Below are 17,627 nucleotides of genomic sequence, written 5' to 3'. Positions count from 1 at the left end.
TGAACCAAGACATGAGAAATTTATAATGATGAACACTGCCTGTATATAGATGTAGAAATTTCAGGAATAAACATAGGTGAGAACAATTGGGCATCAGGGCATTATCAATTCTCTGCATTGTAATTCTGTTTTTCTAAAATTGTTGTTATTGTCTTCAAAAATGTGGGACAGCCCTGGTAAAATTGTGATAGATAGCTTACCCACACTAGAGCTCTTATTTAGAGTTGTTTTCATTCAGATTCTTCATCGGTAGCTATAATTAGTATTTTTCTTCTAGTCTGTTCCTGTGCCTGAGAAGCTACCTGCATTTCTTTTTCTTTCAATACAGATGTGATTATTCTCTGGGCTTTTTGTCTCTTCTGAGGCGGCTGAGACCTATTCCTTCCGATTGGTAATCATTTCTATGGTGCTGTAGCCATTTCAGATAGTTGGAGTTGCTTTGTTTTTAACACAGAGGCCTATGAGATCTAGGCAGGTGTGATTGATTTCATATTCACTGAACTGCTTTCGTGATTCCTTGAAATTGTTTTATTTTTCAAGAAAAAAAAAACTCAAATAGCCAAGCTTTTCCTGAGGAAAGTTCAAAAGAAAATGTCCATTTCAGCCTAAAGCTACATTTGCTCATTTTCTACCTTAAATACAAAATTCCCAACTTGTCTGATTTCATTACAAAGACTAATGCTGGGCTTTTTCTCTTTGAAGCCCCCCTGCACCCCGCACTGCCCCCCTCCCCCATACACACATTCCCTTCTCACTGTTACCTTTCTCTGATTTAGTATATATACAGAGAGAATCCCCAACTGAGACAATTCCCAGTTGTGATTTAACAATGGATGAAAATGGGGATATGATAAACTTTGGAGGTAAACACCGGGGAATGAATAAGAACCTTCTAAGCCCAAGACACAGGTGCGATCTTGAGTCTGTGGGCAGAGGGCAGTTCTTAAGGGGCCAGGTCTTTTGGGCTGGGGCTGCTGGTAGGAAATGTTAGGCTAACAACTGCCCATATGCTCTTCTCTGCAACACTGACATCATTCTTTTGACATGATGCTGGCAGGGGCTGAGGTAGAGTATTCTTGGCACTCTGGGCCTTTCAAGGGCATGTGCCAACTTGAGGGATCAGAAGGCAACATGCTCATTTTAACAAGCCCCAAGCAAAACTGGCATTTCCCAGGTCTAATCTGAGGTTTAAAATCTGGTACTATCATCGACTCATCTCTCTCCATTAACTCCTGTTTTCAGTCAGTTACTAAATCTTATCAATCCTATCTCCATCACATCTCCATCCAAACTGCTAGCACACTTATTCAAACAGCCTCCTTGTTGACCTCCCTGCCTCCAGCCACTCCAGGCAAGACTTCACTCTGCTGCTTGGGTAATTTTACTAAAAGAATTCTCATTCCACAAGAGTCCACACCTCAAAATCCTCCAGTGGTTTCCCAGCCATCTCTGCATCGAGTAAAAACTCCTTACCATTGGCTTTAAGCTCATTATGGGCAGGGAATGTGTCTTCTAATTCTATTGTATTCTTCCAAATAGTACAGTGCTCTGCACATAATAAATGCTCAATAAATACCATTGATTGATTGATTGACTGAAGGTACTCAGTCAGCTCTCTTATCATTGCTTACCTCACTCTTCTCCTGTTACAACCCAGCCCACACACTTTTCTCCTCTAATGCCAATCTACTCACTATACCTTGATCCCGTCTCCCTTGATGTTGACCCCTGGTTCCCTCTCTCCCTTCCCTTACACATGGGACAGACCAGCAGTCTCCTTAACTTCATGGCCCTACTGAAATCCTGCCTCCAACAGGAAGCCTTGCTTAACGTAGCTCTCATTCCCCCAACCAATCATATTTATTGAGCACTTACTGTGTGCAGAGCACTGTACTAAGTGCTTGGGAGAGTACAGTATAACAGTTTTGGTAGACATATTCCCTGCTCACAAGGATCTTCAGTAAAGAGGGGAGACAGACAATAACAAATTACCAATTTGTATATAAGCTCTGTGGGGCTGAGGGTGGGGGTGAATAAAGGGTATGGGTCCAAGTGCAAAGACAATGCAGAAGGAAGAAGAAGGGAAATGAAGGTTGAGTTGGGGAAGACCTCTTAGAGGAGATGTGATTTTAATAAGGCTTTGAAGGCTTTGTGATTTTAATAACGCCCCAACCCTATTTTCCCTCCCTACTGCCCACTCCCATGACCTCAGTCCAACATCCAAGCACCTAGGTATAACTGCCCCACCATCCCCACAACATTTGTGTACATTACCTTCAACATGGTTGCTTTCCCCAGCTGATACTGTAAGCCTGTTGCCGAATCGTACTTTCCAATCACTTAGTACAGTGCTCTGCACACAGTAAGAGCTCAGTAAATGCGATTAAATGAATGAATATTTATTTCAGTGACCATCTCCCCCATTAAAATGTGTGCTCCTGGAGAGCAGGATCAGGTCTACCAATTATATTGCACTCTCCACTAGCACTTTTCACAGTTTTCTCCACAAAGTAAGCATGCAACAGATGCCATTAATTTATTTTAGGGTTTAAAGGTCAGAACTGCCTGTCACAGTAGAACTTCCACTCCATGACTTGATTCCTCCCTAGATCAATAATAATAATAATAATAATGATATTTGTTAAGCACTGATTATGTGCAGGCACTATACTGAGCGCTGGGGTGGATACAAGAAAGTCAGGTTGGACACAGCCCCTGTCCTACGTATGCTCACGGTCTCAATTCTCATTTTACAAATGAGGTAACTGAAACCCAGAGAAGTGAAGTGACTTGCCCAAGGTCACACGGCAGGCAAGTAGCAGAGCCAGGATTAGAACCCAAGACTTTCTGACTCTCAGACCCATGCTCTAGCCACTAAGTCATGCTGCTTCTCAAACCTGGGAGATCTTAATTTTCAAGTCCAACACAACCTCAGGCTCAATTTGGGAAGTGGTTTTTCTGGGAGGGGGAGATAGTTCTGTTCTTTAGATTCTCTTCAGCTTGTACCCCAAGGCTGTGCCTTCAAGGACCCCCTGCATTCTCTGACCAGGCTGAACAAGCTTCCTGGTTTTGGAGACCCCATGAAGGGGCAAGGGTTGAAGCTCAGTGTTAGTTCCCTCAAGGATGCAGGACAATTAGAGAAGCAGCATGGCTCAGTGGAAAGAGCCTGGGCTTTGGAGTCAGAGGTCATGGGTTCAAATCCTGCCTCCACCAACTGTCAGCTGTGTGACTTTGGGCAAGTCACTTCACTTCTCTGCACCTGTTACCTCATCTGTAAAATGGGGATGAAAACTGTGAGCCCCCCGTGGGGCAACCTGATCACCTTGTAACCTCCCCAGCGCTTAGAACAGTGCTTTGCACATAGTAAGCGCTTAACAAATACCATTATTATTATTAATTCTGAGGACCCAGCCTGGCTGGTGAGAGGAACAGTTGCCCTGAATGCCGTTCAGTGCAGCTGAGTGCCAGGCTGGCTGTTGGCAATGAAGTTGGAGGGAGGAGCCCTGTGCAAAGGACACACTCTTTCATAATAATAATAATAATAACAATGATGGCATTTATTAAGTGCTTACTATGTGCAAAGCACTGTTCTAAGTGCTGGAGGACACGAATGACTTAGAGATTGACACCTCTGCAACCTCACGGGCATGACTTGGAGAATCCTGATAACTAGAAGTTTAGGTACTGTCGGCTTCTGCAGGGCCTGCAGAACCCAAGAGCAGTGATAAACTAATCAGTTACCCAGTTGGTTTGTTCCTTACAGGCAGTCCAAGGGAATTCCATCCCCCAAGAGGAGCTGTTAGTCTCATTCATCCTGCTGAGCAAATCACCCAGATACATGAACCAAAGAAAAGTATCTGGGGTCTTGGGGAACAGAAAGTGAACTGACCATCATTATCACTGTCACAACTTTCAGACTGGGAAAAAAATATTTGGAACCATTGTTGAAAGAAACTCCCCAGGATCTCTAAAAACAGCTTGAAAACTAAATGTCTCTTAGATTGACAACTTCATTCTGTACTGGCCATGTGCTTCATCAAGTTAACAAAAATAATGAAAAACTACTGGTCTTTTCCAATCACATTACCATTTGTCTTTTCAGCAATATCATTAGTCCAACGTCCACACAGAGAAAAATGGAGGGAACATAAATTGTATCTCTTATATCACTTTGGGTTAAATCTGCCAGTGGCGCTTCACTTACTTTGTAGGCCAGAATCCCTAGATTCCTGTCTTACATCTCAGTTAACCACAAGACTTCTTGTTCACGGTACAAGCATTACAAATAGTGCTCTGCACACAGTAAGTGCTCAGTAAATACGATTGAATGAATGAACACAGACAGGAAGCCCAAAACACAGCCTCTATCTCAGAGCATATATGTGGGGCCCTGTTTACATTGTCAGGCCAGAAAATTGGAATTTCAGAAACAAAGATTGTGATGAGTGAGATGAAGTACTTCATAGCTCAAAACAGTTTTTAAAATAAATTACAAGGGATGTGAGTCAAAGAAATGAGGAACAGAGTGCAGTAATCCACAAAACCTGTTGTATAGCACTCATTCTACTGCCATCACAGAAGAAACCCTGAGTTAAGGAAATCTTGTAGTGTAGCACACACTCATGTCCAAGGCCACGGATATATGCACAACATTCTCTTCTGGCATTTCATCACACTGCATCCAACCGGGTCCCTGAATTGTCAGAAGTATGTTTCTTAATTTCCTAACAGTGTTGTAAACAAGACGGAGAGAAAATGCGTGTTTTTGCCCGAGTGGAGGGTGAGTTTACACAGCCCAAAATGAAAAGGAAAATTGCAAACCATCTGGCTATCTACACTACCCAGCTGCTGAAGAATGTGGGGGCAATTATAGCTCTGTGGGTCAGATTAGAGGGTATGTATACAAGATAACAGGCAAAAAGACAACACAGTTTTATAGAAATGTCTGAATGGACCCGTAAAATTGAAGGACAATTATGACTGTTCCATTTAAAAAAACAGCAAGAGCCTGAAAGTAAATTGAAAGCCTGGCCAGAATGAGCAATAACAGAAAGGAGAATTACTGCAAGTCAGCTAAAGACTATAATCAGAGAAAACAGGCTACAATTTTGACAGGTGTGACTTGCTTTTCTGAGCTTCACAATGCTTTGCATTTGCTACCAACTGACATGTCTGGGCTCTCAAGAAGACTTTATAGAACAAGTTTTGAAAACCACCCACCAAAGCATGAATCAAGTCTTGCAGGTAAATACCAAAAGCAGGTTTTTGGGAGTGCAGTGAAACAACTGCACCCTCAATTATTCCAATTAAGAGCAGCAGGCTTAGAGCCCAAAACAAATGTATCTGTTTGTGAAAACTGATCTGATCTCATGCTACAGTCCTTTTCTAAAATCAACAAATTATAAGTCATTTAAGACTGGAAATTTGTTGACAGGAAAAGTCACAGTGTATTGAAAGTGAGATACAGATAATTTTTTTAGAACTTCCCTATGTACTTTAAAAAAATACTAAATTAAATCAGTCTTTTATAATGAATTCTATATGTTTTAAGCTATTTTCTGTCATTTCCACTACACAAGCATGTGTAGCCAACATATAGAAGGCATTTCTTTTACCTTCCTTGCAATAAGGAAAAAAAAAAACAGTGATACTCGTACCTGATTTTCCTTTAAATGTTTTTCTGTTTTTTTCCCCTCACAAGTTTTGATGAATTGATACCAGTTTGAATATCTAAATTGCGGACCCATTCCCCAGGGTCTCCATGATTAATCAAACAATGAAGTGGTTACTATCAACTCTAGGAACAAAAATAACCATGCCTTTCCTTGAGTCAAATATCTAAGTTGCCTACTTTTCACCACCACTACTGCCCTGAATGCAAAATATCGCTAGTCATCTGAGAAGTTCAAAACTCAGGTTACTGGTTTCATGGACACTGAGGATGAACTGTGAAAGGAATAAAATGTAATCCTGAAACAAGGGTACTAAAACAAACAAGAATGACGCATTATTGCATTTAGGAAAATCACGTTTTGGGAAAAAAAAAACACTATAGAAAAGTTGTGCATCTCAAGTTGGCACTCTGCCGCTGGGAGAGATGCTTATGTGAATCCTGGAATGGGAAGTCCCTGAAACTTTTGATAGAAGGCTGATGGATACCCAAGATATCAAGGACGTTGAATACATAAGTATATAAATCCTGGAAGGCAGCTGGAGATGTAGGCTCTGAGGCACAATCAGTTTAGACTGTTAGATTACCATGACAAAGGCAGAGCTTTATCAGCCCTTTGCAGAAAGGATGTATTGTCCTGGATTCTACCCACAGGCAGGTACTAATATTTGTTTGGGGAGTTTGTTTCTATTTAAATGAAGCTTTCTTCTAAATCTCTTTAAAAAACCCTCAGCCCTTACCGCTTGGGTGAGTTTAAAAGTTGTTTCCTTTTTCCATAATTATGATCTAGTTGGAAAATCTTACATGTCCTTCGTTTAGAGAATACATGCTCTCCAGCAACATGGAGCCTTGTGGGTGTTTTATTTTTATTTTTTCCCAAGAACCATTAGCCCAGAATTGCGAGTTGAGCAGTGATAAAGAGGTAATAGGGAGAAAAACAAACATTGAAATAGCCTTCTCCAAACTGTTATTGTTTATCCAAAAATAGACAACTCTGCTGGCATTGGGTTTACATTTGGTTATTGCTAACGGGAATTCTGAAGACTGCAGCCAGTGGCAGGGGTTATGTCCTGTTGGCATGCCTGCTGCATAATTTCCTTGAGGCCTGCTCAATGTCTCTCCTCTACCCTTTTCTCCCTGCCATGCGAGGCCCTAGAAGCACTTTCTTGGATTCAACCCAGCCAGATCACACCTATGAATGGGGAATAACCAGGGAAAATCAAAGGAGGAAAGTCCAGGAGAGACTAAGATCATCAACATCCTGTTGGGCATTAAGAAAGAACAAGAAAGAGTCAGCAGCAGTGAGATGCCATTGGGAACCCTAACTGGATCCTATTTAGCTTAATTATTCCAACCAAATTGCCAGGCAGTTAGGCTGAACTAGTCTTAGTCAAACAAGAACATTTACTGAGCACCCACTGTCCACAGATCACTGTCCTAGGCATTTGGGAGAGTAAAATAGAGGTAAAAGTCCTATCTTCAAGAAATTTACAACTGAATGGGGGAAGACAGAGACAAAATCATTTACAAATAGGAGATCGAAGTAGCGTGACTCAGTGGAAAGAGCATGGGCTTTGGAGTCAGGGGTCATGGGTTCAAATCCTGACTCTGCCAATTGTCAGCTGTGTGACTTTGGGCAAGTCACAACTTCTCTGTGCCTCAGTTCTCTCACCTGTAAAATGGGGATTAAGACTGTGAGCCCCCTGAGGGACAACCTGATCTATTTGTAACCTCCCCAGTGCTTAAAACAGTGCTTTGCACATAGTAAGCTCTTAATAAATGCCATTATTCTTATTATTATGGGTAGGTTAAATGAATGTGCTTATATAATAAAATATGGCATTTAATCAATAGTATTTCTGAAGTGCTTACAGTGTGCAGAGTGCTATACTAAGCACTTGGGAGAGTACAATATAATGGTGTTTTTATACACATTCTCTGCCGTAAGGAGCTCACAGTCTAAGTGCGGTGACAGACATTGGGAAGTGGAGCAGGGGCCCGGGAGTCAGATCTAACCCTGGTTGTGTCACATTTCTGCTGTGTGACCTTGGGCAAGTCCCTTAACTTCTCTGGGCCTCAATCACCTCATCTGTAAAATGGGGATTAACACTGTGAGTCCCACACAGGACAGAGACTGTGTCCAACCTGATTATCTGATTTGTATCTACCATAGTGCCTGGCACATAGTAAATACTTAAGGAATATGTAAATAAGTGCCGTGGGGCTGAGGATAAAGTGAATAGTGAGTACTTAAAGGGGACAAATCCAAGTGCAAGGGTGATGCAAAAGGGAAAAGGAGTTGGGAAATGAGGGAATTAGTTGGGGAAGGCCTCTTGGAGGAGATGTGATTTTGAATTAAGCTTTGAAGGTGGGGAGAGTGATGGTCTGTCAGGTAATGAAGTGGGAGGGAATTCTAGATCAGAGGCAGGATGAGGGTGAGGGGTCAGATTTGGGAGAGACATGATCATGGTAAAGGGAGCAGTTTGGTTTTATAAGAGCAAAGTGAGCTTGCTGGATTGTAGTAGGCTATCAGCCAAGTAAGTTAAGAGGAGGCAAGGCAATTAAGTGTTTTAAAGTCAATGGTAAGGAGTTTCTGTTTGATGCGGTGGTGGATGGGCAGCCACTGGAAGTTCATGAGGAGGGGGGGACACATGGGCTGAATGTTTTTGTAGAAAAATGATTCAGGCAGCAGTGTGAAATGTGGACTGCAGTGGGGAGAGACAAGAGGCAGGTAGGTCAGCAAGGAGGTTGATGCAGTAATCAAGGCTGGATAGCAGAAACTCCATTCCCTCAATTTTGAACCTCAGTCCCTGCCCTCAGTAGAAGCCCCACCCGCTAAATGCCACAAAAGACAGTTTTTTTTATTTACCAATTTAAAGCCCAAAACAAGACACAAATAATGACAAAAGAGGCTGTTGAGTTAGTGTCCCTGGACAGAGGGGAGACAACAATGGCAGAAGACAGAACAGTCTGGCATTCAGACACTGGAAATAAGGTTTCTGAGAGCAGAAACTTTAAGGAGATCCCAAGAGACAGAAATGAAAATGGAGTCAAACAATGAGAGCAAGTGAATGGGATGACCTAGCAGCAAACTGCTTTTTAAATCGTATTTGTTAGACACTTACTTTGCGTCAAGTGAAAATCAGCGATGCCTACTGGTTAGAGTACGTGTCTGGGCTTCAGAAGGACCTCGGTTCTAATCCTGGCTCCATCTGTTGTGTGACCTTAGGCAAGTCACTTAACTTTTCTATGCCTCAGTTACCTCATGTGTAAAATGGGGATTAAGACTGTGAGCCCCACATCGGACATGGACTAGCTTGTACCTACTCCAGCACTTAATATAGTGTATGGCATACAGTAACAAATACTATAAAAAAAGGACTGTTCTAAGTAGACCCATGGGGTAGATAGAAGCTAATTAATCAAGCTGGTTATAGCTCCGGTGCCATATGGGCCTCACAGTCTAAGTATTGAATCCCCTTTTCACAGTTGAGGAATCCCAGGCACAGAGAAGTTAAGTGATTTGCCTACAGTCACACAGCAAGGTGGCATTAAAACCCAGGTCCTCCAACGCCTAGGCCCATGCTCTTTCCACTAGGCCACACCTCTTCCATGTGCCATACCATGTGGTAAGAATTGTTGATCATTTTATCAGTCCTACTTGCACACCTGGTCAAATCATTCAGCCAGAAGCAGTGCATGAAACACTGATTCACTGTAAACGTTAAATCATCTGGATCATTTCCAGCAAAGAGAAAGTGTCTTTTCCTGAGGAGCCGTCTTTCAAAAGAATAAACTGGTGGTTTTACTGCAACCTCTACCACACCCCTAACCAAGACTGTCTTGAAGGGGCATAAAGGAAAGTCACTTTCCGTGGGCTGGCTAGGTCTCAGCTGTACCTATGAGATCATTATCTTTTCAGAACCCTTCCTAACTCCATACTTATGCAAACTTTTGTTCCCGCACCAGATAATAGGAAACTTTATAGAAACTCACCACCATCCCACTTCCCTTGTGAATTGCACCTAATGCCTGTGATCCTCTTCAATAAATCTCAGGGGGGCTCATGAGTATTCTTCTGCTAACTCTACAATTATTTTGTGTCACCAGAGAACATTCTGAATGATGTATTAGGGCTTTTGCAAGCTGCTTTTCAGAAGCTAAAATTTGAGTTTTTCTTCCAAAATTGCTTGCTCCCGATTATCTGCCAATGTCAAATAATGGCCAGGAAGCTGATAATGTGTTCATTTACTCTTTGTTAGTGTGCTTATCAGACATACAAATGTTACCCAATAAACCAAAGAGCAAAAAATAATCAAAAGATACAGAAACTTAGAAAATAGCCCAGCCATTAAACTAAATGAAATCTCATTCTTGAGAAGCTGAATCCAAAAACAAGTGTTCGACAGAGAAAATGCAGTAGACACATTTCTAAACTTTAGTTCTATGAATCTGCTCAAATTGAGTTCTCATTAAGGAAAAATTAATAGTAAAAGAGTAAAACTCCCTGTAGGTCAGGGTGGGACTTGAGTTTATTTCACTTGTTACTAGTCAAGAACGAGACAAAAATCTTGTGAGTTTCTTAGGAAGAGCAGTGTGACATTGCCTCCCACTCTCTGTTACAAACGTAATATCATCAAGCATACTATCCTCTGAGTGCTTAATATAGTGGTCTGCCTACATTAAGTACTGAATAAATATCACTGATTGATACAATTATAATAATTATGGTATTTGTTAAGCGCTTGCCAGGCACTGTTCTAAGAGCTACGGTGGATACAAGCAAATCAGGTTGGACACAGTCCCTGTCCAGCATGGGGCTCACAGTCTTAATTCCCAATTCACAGATGAGGTAACTGAGGCATGCAAAAGTTAAGTGACTTGCCCAAGCCCACACAGCAGACAAGTGGTAGAGCTGGGATTAGCACCCATGACCTTCTGACTCCCAGCCTGTGCTCTATCCCCTACGCCCTGCTGCTACTGTGCTGGAGAGATTAAAAACTCTTTGAGGGCAAGCACTGTGACTACCAACTTTACTCTCCCAAACTCTCCCAAACAGTGCAGTTCTCTGCACAGAATAAGTGATTTGTTTTTGGCTGAATTTAAGATCTTCCTTCTTAGATATGAAGAGGCCAGGCTGAGATATAAGAAGAGTAAAACAAAAAAAACACAGCTACATCAAACCAAGAATTATGGAGTTGGGGTGCTTATAAAAAACAAATAGCCTAGCCGTCCTTTCAAACCTTATCACCAAATAGTCCCTTCACCTCAGCGTGGCTCAGTGGAAAGACCACGGGCTTTGGAGTCAGAGGTCTTGGGTTCGAATCCCAGCTCCACCACAAGTCTGCTGTGTGACCTTGGGCAAGTCACTTAGCTTCTCTGAGCCTCAGTTACCTCATCTGTAAAAATGGAGAGTAAGACTGTGAGCCCCACGTGGGACAATTTGATCACATTGTATCACCCCAGCACTTAGAACAGTGCTTTGCACATAGTAAGCGCTTAACAAATGCCATCATTATTATTATTATTATTAATGGGAATTGTACTCAGCAGGGCCTTGTCTTCAAGTAGTTCACAGACTCCACAGATATAGGCAAAGAAACTCTACACACAAAAATGTACGGAAAAAAAAAGTGCAAAAGCCAGGCCTAACAAATGATCAAATGCCTCCGCAAAATAAACTTCATTCTGCAAGCCATGTAGTCTCTCAATACTCCAATTAAGGTGTCACATAATAGTAAATAATTATATTGGGTGCTTCTCTAGACAAGCACTGAGTTTATCTAAAAGAAGGTTCTAGTTCTATGACTTTCTAGGATGGCATTTTTCCCAGGAAATGGAAACCAGGTTTCTAGCTGTTGGGATTTCTAATAAATTTGATTATTCATTCATTCTTTCAATCATATTTATTGAGCGCTTACAGTGTGCAGAGCACTGTACTAAGAGCTTGGGTAGTACAAGTTGGCAACATATAGAGATGGTCCCTACCCAACAGCGGGCTCACAGTCTAGAAGGGGGAGACAGACAACAAAACATATTAACAAATAAAATAAATAGAATAGTAAATATGTACAAGTAAAATAGAGTAACAAATCTGTACAAACATATATACAGGTGCTGTGGGGAGGGGAAGGAGGTAGGGTGGGGAGATGGGGGAAAGGAAGGAGGGGGCTCAGTCTGGGAAATCAATCAATCAATCAATCGTATTTATTGAGCGCTTACTCTGTGCAGAGCACTGTACTAAGCCCTTGGGAAGTACAAGTTGGCAACATATAGAGACAGTCCCTACCCAACAGTGGGCTCACAGTCTGAAAGGGGGAGACAGAGAACAAAACCAAACATACTAACAAAATAAAATAAATAGAATAGATATGTACAATTAAAATAAATAAATAAATAAATAGAGTAATAAATATGTACAAACATATATACAGGTGCTGTGGGGAAGGGAAGGAGGTAAGATGGGGGGATGGAGAGGGGGACGAGGGGGAGAGGAAGGAAGGGGCTCAGTGTGGGAAGGCCTCCTGGAGGAGGTGAGCTCTCAGTAGGGCCTTGAAGGGAGGAAGAGAGCTAGCTTGGCGGATGGGCAGAGGGAGGGCATTCCAGGCCCGGGGGATGACGTGGGCCAGGGGTTGATGGCGGGACAGGCGAGAACGAAGTACGGTGTGGGGAAGGAGGTACGGTGAGGGGAACGAGGTACTGGGAATAGAACCCCGATCCCCCTGAAGTGGACGCCCATGCTCTATCCACTTGGCCAGGCTCTTTCTCATAATGAGTTACTCATAATGAGCTCAATTTCCCCACAGAGCAGCCTCCTGGACTCCAGAGATGAATCTCCCTTGTCCCATCCAGCCCAGATTCTCCTCCTGCAGACAACCATACGCTTGGGTGCTGCTGCCAAGGACTGGGTTCCTAATGTTTAGCTCCGAGTTACAGCAAAGAGCTGTTGCCTCCTGCTCATGTGACCAGGTCAAGTCCTGTCCCAGAGAAGACTGGCACAATCTCCACCAACAGGGTGGCCAGGGATACCCTCTCAGGCAGAGTTTTTTGCCCAGCAATATTTGAGCAAAGAGAGATTAAAAGTAGAGAGAAGACTTCTACCAAATACCCCCCTCTTTCTCCTCTCTTCACACTGCTGATAAGCATCAATATGTTGTCCTTAGCCCCTCTTGCAATAGTCCATGCCCCCTCCTCTGGAGAGATTGAGGTCAATATTAATTCCGTTCCCAAACACAACTTTACCACCAACCCATAACATCTTTAATTTTCCCTTCCTAGACCTCTTCCGCTGGAACAGTTCATGTTTTCTGGCTAGTTGTTATGCTGACAGAACCTTCACAGACATTCCTAGTATTACTGTTACTATTAATATTCTTCCTTTAGCCTTGTAACACTTCAAATTTCAAAATGCTTTGTAATCGTTAATATTGTAAAGAGAGAACTGATTATGAGATCAAAAGGACATGTAATTACTGTGTAATCATTGACAGCTAAAAGTGCTTCTAGATGAAATTCTGAATGCAATAGTGTATTGCCATAGCCGGCAAACAAACTCCCCAAGAGCTAAAAGCTAAAACAGTGCAGAATAGAAGGTGATATTGAGGGGAGAAAGGAATTGTACCCTCATCTGTCAGGTTCCTAATGATTCTGGTAGCATTAATTAGCAGCAGCAATAGAGAGGTGAACAACTAGCCATAAAAGTTGGCTTGTGCTGCATGGGAGCTTACAGATGGTGGATAAATTTCAGTCTGCCACATTTTTATAATGCATTGGCTTTTACATATTGCTTCCAGCTGGAACATAGTGCTGAGGTGGAATATAAATCTCAAAGGATTACACTTCATTGGCATGTTCTTGTTTCAAATTAACATGAGTTTCACTATAGGTAAAAGACTGTATGTTCCTTGAGGGAAGGGAACATGTCTATCTTATTCTCCCAGGTGCTTAGTACAGGGCTCCGCAGACAGTATGTGCTATTTATTGATTATGTAATTGAGATAAACTGGCTTGTGGAAATGGAATGTAAATCCAAATTTTACAGGTTTGTCTAACTGGATATCAAATAAAGGAGAAGAGATTTAATCTAAAGAGATGCCATTGAATCCTCAGCCTGATGTTCCAAAAGAACTGGAATCAGTCAATCAATAGCATTTATTGAACTCTTACTGTAGGCAGTCCACTGTACCAGCCTTGGGAGAGAACAATATAACAGAGTTTGTGGACACATTCTCTGCCCGCAATGAGCTTACAGTCTAGAGGAAGAAGCTCAGAACAGTGCTTTGCACATAGGAAGTGCTTAATAAATGCCATTATTATTATTATTATCGTTATTATTATAAAAAGCCACCATTCCCCTTTCTTATTTCCCAGTGAAATGGAGAATGACTCTGTTACTAGCTTCAGCTGTACTCTTTAGTTGGCAGGGGTGGAAGAAAGAAGATCCAGATCTGAAGTGACAGCAGCAGAAGACAGAGAGGACTGCCTTGTGGACATGTTCTGGCCCTTCCTAGTCAATCAGTCAAACCATGGTATTTATTGAACAATTACTGTATACAGAGCACTTACTCTATGCAAAGCACTGTACTGTTTGGAAGAGTATTTACCATAGAGTTGGTAGACATTAAAATAGATTAAGGATAGGAGTAATAGTAGGGTGTAAGAATATTTCCCTAAGAGAAGCAGCGTGGCTCAGTGGAAAGAGCACGGGCTTTGGAGTCAGAGGTCATGGGTTCAAATCCCAGCTCCGCCTACTGTCAGCTGTGTGACTTTGGGCAAGTCACTTAACTTCTCTGTGCCTCAGTTACCTCATCTGTAAAATGGGGATTAAGACTGTGAGCCCCCTGTGGGACAACCTGATCACCCTGTAACCACCCTAGTGCTTGGAACAGTGCTTGGCACATTGTAAGTGCTTAATAAATGCCATCATTATCATTATTATTATTATTATTCCATAGGTACCATTGGGCTGGGGTGAGTATCCAAGTCCTTAAGCGCTCCTCTTTCTCCTCTGTCTCCTTTCTCCTGCACTCGTAGACTTTGGTTCCTATCTCACATAAACAAGGGCCAGGACGACAAAGACGTTTGGACCCCTTTCCTGCTGCTTTCTCCTGGGAATGCGCTCGAGAGAGTTGAACAACTGCACTTCTGAAGGAGCAAAAAAGCACTGAAAGAGTGTGGGACTGGGAATCAGAAGACCTGGGTTCTAATCCCGGCTCTGCCACTTGCTTGTCTGTGACCTCGGGCAATTCACTTCACTTCCCTTTGCCTCAGTTTCCTCAACTGTAAAGTGGGGATCAAAGACCTGTACTCCCTCTTACACTGTGAGCTCCATGTGAGACCGGGACTGTGCCCAACATGAATAACTTGTATCTACCCCAATGTTTACAACAGTGCTTGACACATAGCATTGAACAAATAACCACAATAATAATAATGATAATAATTTCATCTGCAAGATATGTGGAAGGTGAAGACAAGATGAGGTAACTGAGGCCCAGAGAAGTGCCTTGCCCAAGGTCACAAAGCAGAGTGGCAGAGCCTGGATTAGAGCCTCATGACTGCACCTCTCTTCTCCTCTCCCTTCCCTCCAGGAGTTGGCACATGAGCCAGGGAAACTCCTTGGCAAACCCTGGCAGGGGATGGAAGTGCAGTCTTCAGCACGAGACAGAAGTGCAGGACCCTGCCACTGGAATTTGGACAAGAGATCCGAGGACCGTGAGCCCCCTGTTGGGTAGGGACCGTCTCTATATGTTGCCAACTTGTACTTCCCAAGTGCTTAGTACAGTGCTCTGCACACAGTAAGCGCTCAATAAATACGATTGAATGAATGAATGAATGAGTCAGACTTTCAAGTGGAATGAATGTTTCTGTTATGGACTCCTGCTGCTGCCCCAGGGGGTGGTCTTTCCACGGGGTCCCTTTAGTCCTTCACCAAACTTCCGGCTCTGCCCCAAGTGACCTTCCACCCCCCATAGGGCGAAATTGCTCTCTTTCCTGCCTGGTCCAGAGTATGGCCTATTCACCACCTCCCCAGCCCATCTCAGGATCCATTTAAACATTTCTAGCACCAACTTCACAAGACGTAAAGTCTCCTGTGCTGGCAGATCAAGCAAAATTACTTTGAAATTCTTCACCCCTTATAGCAAGAATGCAGCTAGCTTCCACTGGCCAAAACTTTTAGTAGGCATCATTATTGTATGTTTACCTTACACACCTGCTTAGACCGTTTTTCTGGCTCTCTTGCCATCTGGATAGTATCCGATAGTAGTTTAGAAAAGGACTGCTCTAAGAGAAAAATATCATCCCTCTTTAAATGCATTTCCTAAATAAACTGGATGATAAAGTAGGAACCCTCAAGCCACGTCAACAGTGTCCATGGGACCAGGTAGATAAGCCTCTCCGGATAAAATCCAGGAGTGCTTCTCAAGGGCAATGAACGTGGTCAAGAACGACTTGGTTTTGTACTTACATTGTGCTTTGTGAGGTTCGAAATGTTCGTTGCTATTGCTTGGAGCCAGTCTACACAATCTTCAGCCGAAAGACACTGAATTATTCCACTGCACACCCCATCCACAGCAATGACTTGAAAAGCATTCTGCCTGGAGACATGTCAGAACAGATCCGGTCATTAGACACTCTCATTTCATCAACGCTGCCACTGGAACAGTAATTGCTGAAAAGCTTTCTTCCTAGGAGGCCATCTTCTGGCCTCCTATCTGATGCCACCCGTTTTCATAAATACTGAATTTGGGATTTAACATTGAGCGTAAAAGATCCATGACAACCTTGGGAAATGGAAAGTTACTTACATTAGTGGTGGAGCTCCTTAGAAATGTCAGAACTCTTGATCTCCAAGATTTCTACCCTTTAGAAATGCCAGTCCCTGGGGAACGATGGGGAGCTTTATGAGCTATGGTGTGGGTTTCCTGTATTCCCAACACTGGGCTATACAGCTTAGTAAAGTCCACTGGAAAATCTCTTCTCTGTTACACTGTGAAGGGTGGGAGCAGACCTCTCTCAGTGTTCATGAAGAGCCCTTCTAAAGAAGGCACAAAAAATACAGTTGGATTGCCATTCTTGGCTTTCGGGTGATTGCATTTGTCGACATGCAGTGAGTTGGGATACCTAATCTACTATACTCCATTTCAATTCAGGGTGTCTTTCTCCAGTCAATATTTTACCAATTACCCATTTATTTAGTAGTGTGGGACATTAAACTTTAATAAAATTTACAGTTCTCCTGAGAACACGCAGATGTGTGATTCTGGCTTTTAAAAGTTATCTAATTTCCGAAGATAGGTGCAAAGTTATAAAAGGGTATAATATTAATAATTTTGCCTTTTTCCCCTTCATTTGTGTGCTCAACATAGTTTTTACTTCTTTAAAGATTTTTGCTAAATGTAATTGTTTCAAAAGTCTGTTGAATTTCAGGGAAACTTTCCGTAATTGAAAATGTTGTTGTAGTTAGTATACTGTAATTAGTAGTACATTTTTAGGTCATGTTTCTTTACCTCACTGGTACCTACACCTCCATTTATGTTTAGTAATAGTACTTTACTCACCATGCCATTACTTTTTTAACAGAAAAGTGAGACAAAAGTTTTCAATATTTCAAAGTTGGCAATATTTCAATCGAAAAGGCTTTAATACGTGTCTTTTGAACAATTAGGCCTAACAGACATATTTCCTACAACATTTTACAATGTTTCCTAAGTACAGGAGATTTGCTTTTGTATGACATCATTATCTGTATGGCTTTATCTTATTCATCCATTGTTTATCAAACATAGTCAGTAGAGATACCACAATTTTTCCAAAGGAGAAACTGAGGCTCAGAGAAAGTGAATGACTGGTCCAGAAAATCCTTTCTACTCTCAGCAATCACTCAATCAGTGGTATTTATTGAGCAGTTACTGCACTCTACTAAGCAGAGAGTACAATACAACAGAGTTGGTAG

General features: G+C 42.2%; 1 protein-coding gene across 1 annotated transcript in view; it reads right to left on the bottom strand.

The window, feature by feature from the left end:
- The window catches only part of SNTG1 (syntrophin gamma 1), a 403,312-nt gene that overhangs the window by 102,485 nt on the left and 283,200 nt on the right, over window positions 1-17,627 (bottom strand). Inside the window, exon 12 of the mRNA XM_038766634.1 lies at window positions 16,140-16,269. Within this exon, the coding sequence (XP_038622562.1) occupies window positions 16,140-16,269 (130 nt within the window). The remainder of the gene's footprint in view (window positions 1-16,139; window positions 16,270-17,627) is intronic.

Source organism: Tachyglossus aculeatus, chromosome 25 (genome assembly GCF_015852505.1).
Source record: "Tachyglossus aculeatus isolate mTacAcu1 chromosome 25, mTacAcu1.pri, whole genome shotgun sequence".
NCBI classification, from domain to species: Eukaryota; Metazoa; Chordata; class Mammalia; order Monotremata; family Tachyglossidae; genus Tachyglossus; species Tachyglossus aculeatus.
The sequence above is the reverse complement of the archived record's forward strand: the minus strand, read 5'-3'. Positions and strand labels throughout refer to the sequence as shown.